Source organism: Bidens hawaiensis, unplaced genomic scaffold (assembly GCF_021521415.1).
Source record: "Bidens hawaiensis isolate Kalapana, Puna unplaced genomic scaffold, B.hawaiensis_p1.1 tig00029599_1, whole genome shotgun sequence".
NCBI classification, from domain to species: domain Eukaryota; kingdom Viridiplantae; phylum Streptophyta; class Magnoliopsida; order Asterales; family Asteraceae; genus Bidens; species Bidens hawaiensis.
Window position 1 is genome coordinate 145,670 of NW_027494898.1, and position 15,932 is coordinate 161,601.

At 36.0% G+C, this 15,932-nt stretch overlaps 1 protein-coding gene across 1 annotated transcript; it reads right to left on the bottom strand.

Annotated features, from left to right (window-relative positions):
• Nucleotides 1-653: 653 nt before the first annotated feature.
• LOC143579070 (formin-like protein 18) lies at nt 654-11,075 on the bottom strand. The gene is made up of 17 exons (XM_077062478.1): nt 11,006-11,075; nt 9,624-10,321; nt 4,457-4,675; nt 3,486-4,378; nt 3,276-3,393; nt 3,121-3,192; nt 2,937-3,035; nt 2,775-2,816; nt 2,622-2,702; nt 2,483-2,533; nt 2,297-2,378; nt 1,639-1,733; nt 1,484-1,555; nt 1,276-1,392; nt 1,102-1,170; nt 969-1,035; nt 654-873 (listed from the first exon to the last, which is right to left on the bottom strand). Exons 1-17 carry the CDS (start codon nt 11,073-11,075, stop codon nt 683-685), a joined length of 3,036 nt encoding a protein of 1,011 aa, XP_076918593.1. The 3' UTR covers nt 654-682.
• Nucleotides 11,076-15,932: the final 4,857 nt, after the last annotated feature.

A 15,932-nucleotide genomic window follows, 5' to 3' on the forward strand; every position in this document is an offset into this window, starting at 1 on the left:
AAGTGTTATAAAGAGGACACACATGTTTGCCGTAGAGTATAATTCCACACATTAGCACAATAGGTATCTTTTAACATCTAAGTTCTAACGATGCAATAATCGTATAATGTGTGGCCTATTCTACATCAAACCATCTCGTGCCCTTGTTTTCAAGTGATGATCAAAAACACATCTAGAAAAAAAAAACTATATCACAAACATATTTCATTTAACATCCAAAATCTCATCTCATATTAAAACAACAAATCTAATACAGATAGATTTATCTACATAAATTCTTGGCCTATCTCACTAAAACCTACAAAACTGGACCCAAACATCTACCTGCAGTTTCAACCATCTTAACATTTTATCTGAAAGATTCCTAGATATTTACAAGCTACCAACCGGGGCGCATTTGTCTTCACTGCAAAAACACATTTGAATATTCAAACAAACCGATATGAAACCTTCAACTCGTTCAGAAAACTTAGTTAACCAAGACATACCTTCAATCGAATGACGGGTTAGTTGCAGCGTTATCATACACCTTTACATTTCAGATAATCATACTTGTTAGCTACAACATATGCACCCGCTGATATGCAGTGCTCATTAATATCACCACCATTCGAATCCAATGAAGAGGGAAAATAATAATAACTATCATTACTTTACCCTATGTTTATTTTTAATAATATTATTATTTAGCAGTTTTCGATTCATTATTGGATTTTTGTGTTGATTCCGACTCCTTTTTGGTATGATTTTGTTGTTTTAACTTTTCTTGTTCAGCTTCCTTCTGCGCCGCCTTCTTTTCTGCCTCTATTTGCTTGCAGTTTTCATCATTTGCTTGATTAAACATTCGCACAAACGTAAGCAACGTTGTAACAACTGAAAATCATATAATAACATCATCAGATGTCAACTTATTACAGAATTTAGAACACCAACAAAATCAAGACTTCAATATTTTTACTATATATTACCTTGTTCATATGGATAACGAGCGGGATCTTCTCCAAAGTAATGAATCAAAGCATCCACACTTTTACCCTGTAATTAATGCATTATTTCTCTTCAAAGATACTAAAAATTAACTAATAAAAGTTTGGGACATACCACCCCAGAGTACAGTGCAGCTAGGGACTTTACTTCACCTTCCGCAGAGGTTAGAAATTTCTTCAGTTGCTATAATAATAAGAATAATTAGATTATGTTTCAAGTATAAAGTATAAATGAAAATATATCAGTTGCTATAATAATTATAACAAGATTTTGTATATTAGTGTATACCTTCCGAAAACGTTTAGACGCATGTCCATCTTTTTTACACATTCTCTTTTCTTGAATTACTTTCTCTAGTCCTTTGGTAATGGATTGCATTTCTTCTGCCAATGCCTTTAGTTGTATCTGAAATGAAATAATAAATAATAAATACAATTAACAAAAATGAAACTGAAATAAAGCACATTAAATAATATGTGAATTGTATTAAGATAACCTTTGTTGCGGCTTCTAAACTGCCAAGTTCCTTGGAGAAATCCAGGAGTTCTGGTAGGTTATCCGCAAGCACCTAGTGTATGTAAAAATATGATTTATCTGATTTATAAAATATATATTTATATTGAAAGGATACAATCAAATAAGAAGTTTCACCTTACAAAGATAATGCAACAGAGTCATCTTGTTGGTCCTCGCACGTGTTTCGTTAAGTTTAAGGATGCTATCCAATCTGAACCCGACAGCAGCACCTAAACCAAACCAAGTTATTGAAATATTTAGTTTTTACAGATACGTAAATAATATTATTTACTTGTATGCACAAAACAAAAATAACCAAACTGAAATTACATAACCGAACAAAAAACCAGCGGTCTGCTTGTATTTTTTCTACATTACCAATTTTTCGGTTCAGTTTCAGTTATCCTATCAACCACAAAAATGTAACGAACCAAAACCAAAAAAAAATGATTTCAAATAAATTATAAAAAAAACTAAAAAATGGTGTATCCCAAACAATTTAGGTCGAAATGTGTAATAATCAGTTAATTATTAATCAGCAAAAAACTTTAGGCCCAAAACTTTGAGACCCAATATCATTACTTAGGGCTACTTTTAAAATTTTTAAGTTTAAGCCCACATGAAACCGAAACCGAACCAAACCCATTGTAAATATCGAAAACCAAATGGTTTTCAAAAACCCAAAAATCGGATTTCCAATTTGAGCCCAAAACCGATCCACTCACAGCCTAATATTATTATCGATTTATCGGTGAATAGGTCAACAAACAAAAAAGGTCAACTAATAACTCACCTCTTGAAGTCCCCTGATTTAAAGCATTTCCAAGAGAAAGAATTGTCTGCATGATTCTTCTCAACTTCACAGAACTTCTGATCTGATATAACCACCATCAACATACATGAAAAAGTAATGTTTTATTCAATTAAAGTGTGACAGATTACCTATTACTATTATATTAAAGTAAAAGATAAAACTTGCCTGTTCTACCGACAAATATACAATGTTTAGGTTCTCACTTAGATCAGAAACCTAAATTGCAAAAATGACACCAAGTTAAACTTAAAATCTAGTACTTATAATAAGCAGGAAAGCGCGTGTAGTGATAATCTCTTCTTACCAGTACGCTAAACTGTAACTTATAAGAGAAAACTCTAAGTTTAGCTTCTGCGCGTGGAACTTTCATTAGCTCGATAAAGAACTGTTACAAGAAATAAAAAGTAAATCCATTTGAACAAATTCAATTTCTAGATGATTAATGATAATAGCGTACCAATTCACATTTTCCCAAGCTATCCTTATCTCCTTTAAATGCCTAAACATATAAACACTCTACTTATTACAAATAAGAGCCATAAACTTCAAAAGAAATGTAGAATAATAGACAAAGAAACTAGCTTAGTATCAGTCATATATAGCTTAACTAACATTACACCTTAATTTGTTCCATCTCCTCCTTGGTAGGACAAAACTTTGTAAGGTTATCCACCATTTCAAGATCCATCATTGAATCATCCAAAGCAAGGACATGATCCTGTTAAAATTTACAATTAAAGCATTAAAAGCAATTTATTAGACAAATGAATGCATTAAGATGCAAAGATTTTTTTTTTGCTTACCATCAATTCATGCAATGGTGTCTTCACCTTTGAAAGCATGATTTCACAGTTGTATGAACGCTTATGCTCAATCTGTTACAAGTGAATTTTAATCACTTAGACAATAACAATATCATGAAACTTCAATGCATGCATCAAGAAGAATACTATTTTACCAGGTGTATTATGTCAGGTTTATTAGATGCTTGCAACTTTGCTCTTGCAGCCCTATCTGACTTTGGATTTGCTGCTGAAAACAGATTTTCAAGTTCTGACATATCAAACTCTGGTACCCTAATTAACACACATCAACCATAACAAAAATCAGAACATCAAGAAACCAAAACTTATAACAAATATCAAGAATTAAAAAGAAAATGAAGCACCTTGAACCTTCAGTAGGTTTTTCAGCCCACAAACTCCCTTGTGTTACTCTGTTAAACTTTGACCAATGCAATGGCTTCAGTTTCCTCTGTTGACTTTTCACACCACCTGTTCTTGACAGACGCCCCTTAGTAGGAGGCGGCGGGGTTGGAGCCGCCACACTGGAATCTTTTGAAGATGGTGGTGGAGGCGGTGCATTTCCGCCTCCTTTTCCATGTCCTTTAGAGGCAGCAGCAGCAGCAGCTGGAGGCGGCGGTGACGGTGCTGGCTTAGCTTTTGGTGGTGGAGGAGCTGGCGGTGCTGGTGCTTTTGGCGCTGGTGGGGGTGGAGGAGGAGGTCCACTAGGCTTTGGTGGTGGCGGTGGAGGTGGCAGACCAGCCTTATCATCTGATGATGTAATGCTAGGAGCTGATGAAGGTGATTGTTTATCAGAAGGTTTTGAACATGCAAAGATGATGTTAGGTGGCACGGATAGAGACTTTTTAAAAGTATCCAATGATGTATGTTTTAGTGATAATGATGATGATAATGACAATGATGATGATGTTGATGATGGTAGTTTTTTTGGAAGAGAAATACTTCTAGACCCGAAACCAGCATCCTTTGATTTGGTTTCTGAATCCTGATTATTATTTATGTTAGAAACTGTCTGAAGTAAGCTTCTGGATTCGGTTCTTTGTTGTAAACTGCTTTCAAACATTTCATTAACAACATCAGATAACGGCATTTGGTGGAGTCTACTTAACGCGTCGTTGCTACTAGGAACAAACCAATCCACGGTACCAAACATATCTTGAACTTTAGCAAATGCTTCAACCAGGAGCCCCTCTTCCTCAAAACTAGATAAATATACCGGAACCATGAAAGCCGACGGGTCCATTTCAGAGAAAAGAAGCTTCATTTGATAAAATCAGTAAGAAATATATGCATGAAAACATATATAAATGGTTAATTTCATGAAATGTATATATACCTCGGCTCTGAAGTCTTTATGAAATTGATCCTTTGCGTCCCAATATATGTCGATTTCATCGCGGCTGAGTACCAAGATGTTTGATTTGATGAATGATGTGTTGAACATGGCACGATACATGATTTTTTCTTTCGTGTCATCATGTAAGCTAATACACTCCAGCACAACATCACCTTGGATATGACAAGTGATGTCAATTTTAACAAGTTCATCATCTGCCTGCAGTGCGTAACAAAGGTCAGAACAATGAATCAATAGTCAAAAGGCAAGCATGTTATAGAATATTAGATGATTGTTGAAAGTCCATTGTTAAGGTGAATGGATCGATGATCATTCTTATTAACCAAAAGGGTATATATATTGTTACATAGATACAATGAAAAGGAAACCCAATCAATCTAAAACACCAACAAGATATACACAAATAAACACTTTAAATAATAAAATACTATTCTATACTTATCTTCTAATAGCCCCCGCAGTCGAAGCGGTAGTAGGAGGTCGGACGCACAGACTGGACCGAAAACGCGTAAATAACTCCTTAGGCAACCCTATTGTGAAAATATCCGCATATTGGAATTCTGCTGAAATATGTAAAACACGTACATGACCCACCTGAACTTTTTCACGAACAAAGTGTATGTCAATCTCAACGTGCTTAGTGCGTTGATGTTGGACCGGATTGCTAGATAAGTAAACGGCAGACACGTTGTCACAATAAATAACAGTAGCAGAACGAGTCAATACACCAAGCTCCATTAAAAGGTTTCGTATCCAACTAGTTTCAGCAACAGCATTAGCTACTCCACGATATTCTGCTTCGGCACTAGAGCGTGAAATAGTAGCCTGTCTCTTTGAGGACCATGAAATCAAATTATCACCAAGAAAAACACAATAACCAGATGTGGAACGACGAGAATCTGGGCATCCCCCCAATCCGCGTCAGAATAAGCCGTAAGATGCATAGATTTAGAGGGATAAATGTGAAGACCAAACTCAATTGTACCTTTTAAGTAACGAAGTATACGCTTTAGGAATGCCATGTGAGGTTCCCGAGGATCATGCATAAAGAGACAAACTTGTTGAACAACATAGGATATATCCGGGCGAGTGAACGTTAAATACTGAAGTGCACCGGCCAAACTCCGGTATAGAGAACCATCAGTCACAGGAGGGCCACTATTCGCACTCAATTTAGAATGAGTATCAACGGGAGTGGTAAGCAGATGACAAGTAGTCATATTAGCCCGAGACAAAATATCGTTGATATAAGAGGCCTGTGAGAGAAATAACCCGCCGTTTTTCTTCGTAACGTTTATGCCCAAAAAATAATGTAAGTCACCCAAGTCGTTCATAGCAAATTCCTTAGATAAGGTACCGATGATCTGTCGTAGTAAGGTGTCACTGGAAGCGGTGAGGATGATATCATCCACATAAAGTAATAAGTAAGCACATTGAGTGCCCTGCCGATAAATGAAAAGTGAAGTGTCACTTACACAACTTTTGAAACCGCTACGGGTAATAAAAGTAGCGAACCGATGATACCAAGCCCTAGGTGCCTGCTTTAGTCCATACAAAGACTTCTTTAATTTACACACGTAGTCCGGACGTGCTGTGTCCGTGAAACCAGGTGGTTGAAACATAAAAACCGTTTCCTGTAATTCGCCATGAAGAAAGGCATTCTTGACATCCTGCTGATGAATGGGCCAACCTCGAGATACGGCTAGACTTAAAACTGTTCGAATTGTGGTAGGTTTAACTACTAGACTAAACGTCTCGTCACAATCAATGCCAACTTCTTGAGTTTTACCATTAACAACTAAACGTGCTTTATACCTCTGTAGCGACCCATTTGCATGAAATTTATGTCGAAATAGCCACATGCAGCGTATTATATGAGCATCTGACGGCCGAGGGACCAAATCCCATGTCTCATTATTCAACAAAGCACTGTATTCATCAATCATGGCATGTTTCCAATTAGGGTCAGTTAAGGCTTGGTTATAGGATTTAGGTATGGGTGAGATGGTAGGAGCAGGTTGAGTGTGGAGGTCAAAGACGATACGGGGTTTGGATATTCCATGCTTTGCACGAGTAGTCATGTGATGAGAGTTTGATGGTGGATTAGGTTGTGAAGGGGAAGATGATTGGTCATGAGTAGTGGAGGGTTGGGTAGGAGCTGCAGATTGGACAGGAGAGGAAGGTGTGGACTGGACTGGAATGGGGCTGAGTGGTTGGGCTGGCATATTGGCATGAGGGGAAGTAGATGTGAACGGTTGGGATGTGGACTGAATTTGTACCGTTGGTAAGGGTTCATGTGGGATTGGTTGTTGAAAGAAAATAGGAGAGGGTTCTAAAAATGAGTAGTCTGGTTGCGGGTTGTTAATAGAGGTGGCATATGGGATTGTGTGCTCGTCGAATGTAACGTGACGAGAGAGAATTACCTTTCCCGTGGTTATGTCGAAACATCGATATCCCCGATGGTCAGCCGGGTAACCAAGAAAAATGCACAACGAGGATCGAGATGCAAGTTTATGGGGTCTGGTGGCCATAGCATTAGGGTAGCATGCGCATCCGAAGGTACGCAAATGATCATAGGTTGGGTTACGACGGTATAGAGTGGCAGTGGGAGTGAGGTTTTTAAGGAGAGGTGTGGGGAGAATGTTATGAAGATAGGCCGATGTGTGAAGCGCCTCGACCCAAAAAGTGCCGGGTAAGGAGGCTCGGGTTAGGAGTGTGAGCATAATTTCGTTTAGGCGTCGAATCATACGCTCGGCTTTACCATTTTGTTGCGAGGTGTGGGGACATGAAAATCGAAATTGTAGACCGTTTGTAGCGGCAAACAATTTAAATTGATGGTTATCAAATTCTCGTCCCATGTCACTTTGGAATGATTTAATGGATGCATGGAATTGAGTTTTGATGAAGGCATGGAATTGTTTAAAATTTTCATATACCTCATATTTAAATTTTAATGGATAAACCCATGTGAATTGTGTTAAGTCATCAATAAGTACCATATAGTATTTGTATCCGGCATGACTAATTAAAGGAGAGGTCCACAAATCACAATGAACAATATCAAATGGTAGCAAAGTATTAGAAACAGAATCAAGAAAAGGTAAACGCTTATGCTTTGAAAGGTTACATGAATGACAAACAAAAGACGAACAAAGTTTATTGCACGGAATAAATTTATTTGAGACTAAAAAATCCATAACAGGTCTTCCCGGGTGCCCGAGCCGATCATGCCATGATTTGGAAACTTCGGTTGCGACAAAACTAGATGCTGGAAGAGTGGTGGTGAATGGGTATAATGGACCGCTACTGTCGTGGCGGGATAAAAGCTCCACAGTCGGGTAATCCTTCAAAGAAAAACCAAAATGGTCAAAATCAACGGAAACCCAATTATCAATTGTAAACTGACGAACCGAGAGCAAATTTTTAATTATTTGAGGGGCATAAAGGACATTGTTAAGTTTAAGTGGTTTGCGTGCGTGTGGTAGAATTGTGTGTCCCGACCCAAGAATTGGAACACGGTTGCCATTACCGACTAAAATAGAGTTAATTGAACAAGTCGACGGTTGAGAAATATTACCTTGGTTGGCAGTTAAATGAGAGGTGGCCCCGGTATCCATGAGCCATGGATCGTTAGTGTTCTGGTTCAAGTTCATTGCCTGAAACGCTTGGCCCAAGTCAGTGGGTTCAGGTGCATTAAAGTTGGCTTGACCAGTTGTTGGACAGGTTTGTCCACTGGAAGACTGGCCGCCGGGTTGTCTTGTAGTCCAGTTAGGTTGTACCCAGCCTTGAGCAGCTGGATAGGGACAAGGAGGCGGTGGCATATTCCACCAGTTAGGCCAATACGGGGGCTGTTGGTTATTGTTCCATCGTTGACCGGAATTGAATCTCTGACCCGATTGCCTATTATTGTTGTTCCATCTTTGGTTATTTCCTCTGCCCCGATTGTTGTAACCCCCTCGATTGGAATTGTTGCGAGAATCAGATTGGCGAGACCCGTTAGGGTTGTCCTGTCGCAGACGTGGTGACTCAGATGTGGCTGTAGCGGCTAGGGCAGGGGCTGGTGGTGGAGCAGTCATCGTGTCTCGAGCGACCTGTCTTTGTTGTTCTTGTTCAAGCATGTTTCGGGCATCTTCCCAAGAGGGTGATGAGTTATTGATTATGGAACTGGTAACATCGAATTCAGTAGGTAACCCGCGAACCAATTGTAGAAGTAGGCGTTTCTGGGTAACGGGTTGGTCGACGTCGGCAAGTTGATTGGCGAGTTCCTTAAGGCGTTGGCAATAGGCCTCAAGTGAGGGCATGGCTTTGAGAGTTAAGTTCGTGAACTCATGCTCGAGAGCAACGGCCCGAGAAGCCTTGTTGTTCAAGAAAATAGCTTCAAGTCGTTTCCATGCCTCGTGTGTAGTTGATTCGGTCTCAAGAACGCGGTCCAGAAGGTCAATAGACAAAGTACCATAAATCCATTGAAGGACAATGGCGTCGATTTCGGACCACGTGGCGAAGTTCGGGTCGGTGGCAGCAGGGGCTGGAGTGCCATCAATGTGAGACATAACCTTGTAACCCTTCGCGTTTAGTTTGAACAACTTTACCCATGAAGAGTAAGTGACGGTTTTGCCATCAAGAAGACGAACCTTATTCTGAATGTTCGTAACCGTATACACCGGATGAAGAGCAACTGGTTTATCGTCACTTGGCTTATCACCCATGGTAGTGAAAAGTTGCAGCAAAAGGTGGAGTAAGGTGGAGTAATCAAGAAATAATAATAATAATAATAATAATAGCAGTGGTCGAAACCAAAAACTGCACGTAGGTTTGGCTGAAGAAATTAGAGAAAAAAACTAGGCTTTGATACCATGTTAAGGTGAATGGATCGATGATCATTCTTATTAACCAAAAGGGTATATATATTGTTACATAGATACAATGAAAAGGAAACCCAATCAATCTAAAACACCAACAAGATATACACAAATAAACACTTTAAATAATAAAATACTATTCTATACTTATCTTCTAATATCCGTAACTATTAAAAGAATAAAAATACTAACCACAAACATGTATGAATATGAAATAGTTATGCGGCATTCTAAAGATACAACATGTAAGTTCTTCACATTATAATCCTTTAAATAATATGTATTACCTGGTTGTAGTATCGGATATTCTTTCGCCTCCTTGGTGTTGAAAACAAAAGTTTAGGCGTTCTATCAACATGTAACAAAGGATCGCGTCCATAAATCCTAAACACAGGACAACATCCCCCTTTCCCATCAAAATCAGGAACGGTTCTCATTATCACACAATCCAACGTGAGTGCCTTGTCAGCAGCGGGCCAGTCTGAGTCAGCAATTCTCTTTGACACATAAAATAAGTACCTCAACTGAGAAGGTAAAGGATTTAATGGGGTCATCTCGGGCAACATATCATTAGGATTCTGCTTATAAACCATTTCCAACGCCTTCGTTTCAACGGTAAAGTTCTTTTTGTAGATTGAAAGAGCAGCCACCATGAATGCCAAAACAGGCCAACCACCGAGCTCAGAGTGCATAATAAGAATATTTTGTTGTGCAACCGAGAGCCAACTTTCGGTTGATTTTAGAAAGTGGTGGATTACCTCCATTGAGAGCAGCGGGCAGCCTTCGTAATGGCGAGGGTAGTCCATTATTGTGATGTCATAGTCTGCTAAAACGGAGGCGATCCTGCTTTCTTTTTCTCCTTCCCGAAAATCAAGAATCATGATTGATGATTCGGGACATGTTTCCTTGTATTGGCTTATTATGTTGCTTGTGTAAGCTTTGTAATCTTGTTCCCAAGCTCCCGGGCTGAAACAGCAGTCAAAGACTATACACCAAATGCATGCATAATCATCATCATGTATCAAACTGAAATAAGGTTTAATCTTGAATATATTCACACTTACAAGCTACAAGTAAATAGTAAATACACTAAAACTAAAAGCATTGCTACACAAGATCCTACATTAAGGAAAGATAAACATAGATCATGAGAAGTATAAATAATAAAAGTTCGGTCAATGCTATGCAAACACCACTGACGTGCCATATGGTCATACTTGTAATCGGTCCAATTATATATACATAATCGGACTAGTACACATATGTAATCAGAGATTAATTGCATATATGCAATTACCAATCTTGAGACATTTAGTTTTTCTTTTTTTTAATGTAGCAATATATATGATGCTCAAATTGGTCAAACGGATTATTTTGAGTATCATAAGGGCCGTATGATACAGAATAAAAGGAAATATGGCCAGCATGATTTGTTGACCGATAAAGAAATGACAAATAGCATAACCTTAGATAAAAGGACTCTGACCATTCAATTCTGAAATGATCACAGTTCCAACATAGCATAACAAGTTGAAGATGATGATGATGATGATGATGATGATAAATGTATATTGATAGAATTAAGTAGACATTGCATGTATAAGATCAAAGTAAACAGTTAGATTATTAATTAAGGGGGAAATGAAATGAAATGAAAATAAATAGTTACCGTAAATTCTTTCAAAGACCCAGAGGAGGTTATCAGACGCCCTTTTGGCCAGCAATTTACGTAACAACATTGGAAATATATATAATCACTCATCTATTTTCAAACCCTAGCCTAGATGATATATGCAATGACAACGTTGTGATTTTTGTTAGTCAATCAATAAGGTTTTGGTTGACAATGGCATTGATTCATCTTCGATTTAGAGAAGGTTTCTACGAGATCAGCATGCATGGGGAATTGCAGTTTGTTTTCTCTATACCTAATATTAGAAATATTTTGATACATGTATTTGCAATTCATTATATTTAATTAAATTACTTTTGTAATAAATTTAATTTTTATGATTCATGTATTTCTGAATGATGCATTAAACATTTAAGAAATACAAAATTTAAAAATACAGCATTTAACAAATAAAATACATTAAACATATAAATAAAACATACATTAATTGAAAATAAAACGTACACCAACATAAATAAAAACATACATCAACTTAAGATTAAATGTTAGATAAAATACAAAATTAATCTAAAATGTTAAGTTTTTCTTGATTTTTACACATAACGTCAAGTGAGTTTCCAATGTGTTCGGATCCATCTTTGAGCTGTCCATCAATAGAATATCATATCTTAATTAATCAAAATTTGATCCATTTTCCCATGAAATGTATCGAAAGATGTTTTCTTGATCATATATTCTTGCATTTGTGATGCATAGTGTGAGGTGGTATGAAACATTAGTTTTAAAAAGAGTTTTCTTTCACACAATTGAGTTTTAAATTATAGAATGACTTTTATCTTAACTAGACTACACACAAATAGGCAAGTGTACCTATCGTATATGTAGTATAGTATGAGTAAGAACCAAGTATCGATCCACAGACACACTTGTTTAATTTTTACTACTAAATCGTTTTTTTTTTAACCAGAAGCGAACATCATAGTGATTTTGGTTTAACAAGTAAATTTCAAAGGAATTTAGAAGCATAAATTAAAGACAATATTTTTGGATTTTTATATTTTTATAGAGATGATCAAGGATAAAAGTGTATCATCTTCGTTAAAACTTCTCTTAAATCAGTTTAACAATTAGTTAGTAAACATGTGATAAACCTGCTTTGGTAATTAAATGTGGGAATAACACCTTATTCCTGAGTCATGTTATGATAATTGAAGAAAGAGATGCATAACTTCATGATCTCCACAAAAAAACATCATTTTATATAAGCAAGTTGGTTTGTATTAAATATTCATAAGGTAACTTACTTTAAAGATGAGACAATATTTTAAATTACTAAGTGAATTGTCTTTTATACTTTATTAAAAACTAGCAAAGAGCCCGCGTTTTGCAGCGGGTGTAAAATATGACCATACGACTGTTATTGTTAGTTAAATGAATTTAAAGTACTATGGTTTCCATCAATGTTGTATGATTTAGTCATTATGTCTATGTATGAATATATTTATAAACAGTATTGAATATCTAAAAATGGCAAAAAGCACTAAAGATGTTATTGTTTTAAAATAGTATAGAAAGTATAACCAACAAAACCATGTAACAAATAAATATATTTGTGTTCTTTAGCACTAAGATAGTGGTAGGTATAGTATAGTGATTAACTACAGTATTCTTAACACATCAACATTGTGTGAAAGCACACTCGAGGGAAATTTTGTCCAACAATAACTAAAATGACCAACATATGGTTACTCACGGATTGCTTGAACCGCCTTACTTTCCAACTTATTATTCTTATGTGTGCATGGAAATTTCAGTAGTTCCTTCACCAAAGTAGAAATGAGAGACCAAATCCATTTTTCCACCAACAATGTGCTATTAGATGTGCCACCGACAATGTGTTATAAGATGCGCCACCGACTTCAGAAACAAACCACAGTGCACGAAAACTTCATCTCCAACAATTACACCTCTTACCATTAGCGCTACTTTAGTGGCAATCCGATCGAGAAGTAATTGCCAGACAAAACAATTGACTTTTAACGATATACTTCCACATTAAATGCATCCTAGCTGTGTATGAGAACTTGAGATTCTTCATGGGGAATCAACTGAAAATTAATGAAAATGAAATCGTGACCACATAAGTCTAATCATTAGGTAAGGATTTTTTTAATATTTATAAAGCCAAAGTGGCAGCAAAGTCCATATAGATGTGTATTCAAGTAAATACTTATTATAGGTGTTGTATATAAAAATATAAATCTTTTTAGCATCAAATAATCTCTAAAAACTGCAATTTCTATTATATAACATAGCACAAAAGGCTACTTATCATAATAAAATGCAATTTCAGGTGAAACCAAGCCCCAAACAAAGAAACAAGCGAAAAGACGAAGAAAAACGAAAGAAAACACAAGAAAAACAAAGAAACACGCCCCATGCCTTAAGAAACACGCCCCCATGCTTCTGAACACCAGAAGAGCCAAAAATCTACAAGAAAAGACAAAAACTGGGAACAAAAGCACGGGACCGTGCTTCTCTACCACGGGGCCGTGGAAATCTACCAGAAAAGACAAATTGAATTTAGCACATGTTGCTAAAATGCACGGGGCCGTGCCTCAGGAAGCACGGGGTCATGGTGAGTAATAATATATGATTTGACAACATGCAACTGGGACACGTAGACACGAGGCCGTGCTTAATAAAGCACGGGGCCGTGCTTCTAGCTCCAGACAGCCTATAAATAGAGGCTCTTGTATCATTTGAGAAGTGTACATTGAAAAAATTCTTTCCGGTTTTCTCTTATAAAAACACACACTAACACTCACATAGAAGATTTAGTGAAGAGTTTGAAGGCTTGGAGGTCATCACCATCCATCATCATCATCATCATTAAGAAGGAAGATTCATCTACATTTGGTTAGATTGTTCCAAGTTTAATCATGTATTTGTTATCATCATTCATCTTAATGTTTATCATCATGCTCATTATGAGCTAAACTCCTTTTACCATCTAAAATCTATGAAGAAGCTTTTTTTTACTTGATAATTATACAAAACATGTGGTGTAGTCTAGTAAAGTACATGGTTATATTACAATTATCTTTTGATGAGAAATGTTTCACCATCTTAAATCACTAATTCAAAGTTGGTGGTTGTCAATTATATTGGCAATCGTTCATGATCGATTCATGTTCTTGAAAAATAGAAATACTTTGATACATTATCGAAACAAGGATCCTTATATTGTACTTAGAAATAATGAGATATAAGATATGATGTATTTCTCTAAGTCTTGGTAATCCGAAAATGGCTTTGCTTAGGATATCATGCTAGTTAAAGATATCACATGTTAATGGAATGTGTAATTATAACATACATAAATCAACCAATGGGAGGTTGTGTGACTAAACTACAACCACCCGAAGTTGTTAGAATTGGTATTTGAGAAATCGAAGTCAATCCTAATCTTTTTACTTTACGAAACTACTTGCCAACTTAAATTAACATAATTGAGGTGACATGACATTAGGAAATGGTGGACTTTAAAATGCGCATGTTACCTCCTTAGTGTCAAAGATGCTCACTTAAGGTTTAAGGAGCTATCTATCATATATTGCTATGACAAGTTTACCACATGTTTGAATATTAATTATCAGTGCTAAAATGGAGTGGATTCTTGATCTTAGATGGTAACCTTCGCATAATTGAACAACTCGTTTAGAATCTTTCGTCTTGGTCACCTATATATTATAAAAATAAGCATTTATATTTTATAAAAAAGTTCAAAAATTAACCCCAAAATGATTAAAACCTTTGATTAAAGTAAAACAACGATTTATCATTAGAAACATTTGTGTCCGCGGATCGATACTTGGTTCTTACCAATACTATTCTACATATACGATAGGTACACTTGTCTATTTTGTGTGTGTTTAGTCTTTATAGAAATCACTTTTATAAATTTAAAACACGATCATGTGCAAAAGCTAAATAATCCATTCTCTTATAAATTTTACTACCACACGCACAACGCATCAATAGGTACAGGTGGTATGCATGCATTTTATAGATGTTTACATGCTAAGAAACAATCATAAATCAATATAATGAAAGCCATAATAAAAGCCCTAGTATAGAGATGCCTATCATATAAAGCTTTGACCATATGAGTCAAATTCTTGAGCATCGGTTCTATATTTCCCCTGCAGATAATCATTGCCCTGTCCAAAATACTATATTGCCCTTGCATTATATGATGCTATATAATATGTTGTAAGATGTATTCATATGTTTATACTTTACAGGATTAGAATTAAATTTTAATTCTATTTAAGAGATGCATATTATTTGATGCTTTGACTTATATGAGTCAAACTCTTAATATCGATTCTGTTTTTCCCATGCACATTTATACACTACCCCTGCCCAAATTACTATATTGGCCCCGCAGAGGAAACTGTAGATAAGATAATGTGCTTTTTGTTTTTTCAGAGGTAAAATGTTTGCAGTCTGCGGACCACGTCTGCGGACATCTATAGCAGAAGAGGTGGACCAAACCTCTGCAGTCTGCAATAAGAAGACTGTTTGTTTTTTTAACATCTGTAGACTGCTAATAATAAAACTAACAAAAACCTTTAACAATTAACAAAAAACTACAAACTTTATTCAACAAAAAACTAATAACAATATTCAACAAACCTAAACTTTCTCTAAACTAATCAAAATCTAACAACTCTAACAAAAACCTTTAACAATTAACAAAAAACTATAAACTTTATTCAACAACAAACTAATAACAATATTCAACAAACCTAAACTTTCTACAAACTAATCAAAATCTAACAAAATTAACAAAAACCTTTAACAATTAACAAAAATTAAAACTTTAACAATCTAACAAAATTAACAACTAATAAAATCTAAAAATCTAAAACTTTAACAATCTAACAAAATTAACAAA

Coding starts and splice junctions, on each gene's coding strand:
- LOC143579070 (XM_077062478.1), bottom strand. CDS start 11,075: ATGTTGTTACGTAAATTGCTGGCCAAAAGGGCGTCTGATAACCTCCTC. Junction 2,534..2,621: donor AGTTACAGTTTAGCGTACTG/GTAAGAAGAGAT, acceptor TTTGCAATTTAG/GTTTCTGATCTAAGTGAGAA. Junction 874..968: donor TCGTTATCCATATGAACAAG/GTAATATATAGT, acceptor TATGATTTTCAG/TTGTTACAACGTTGCTTACG.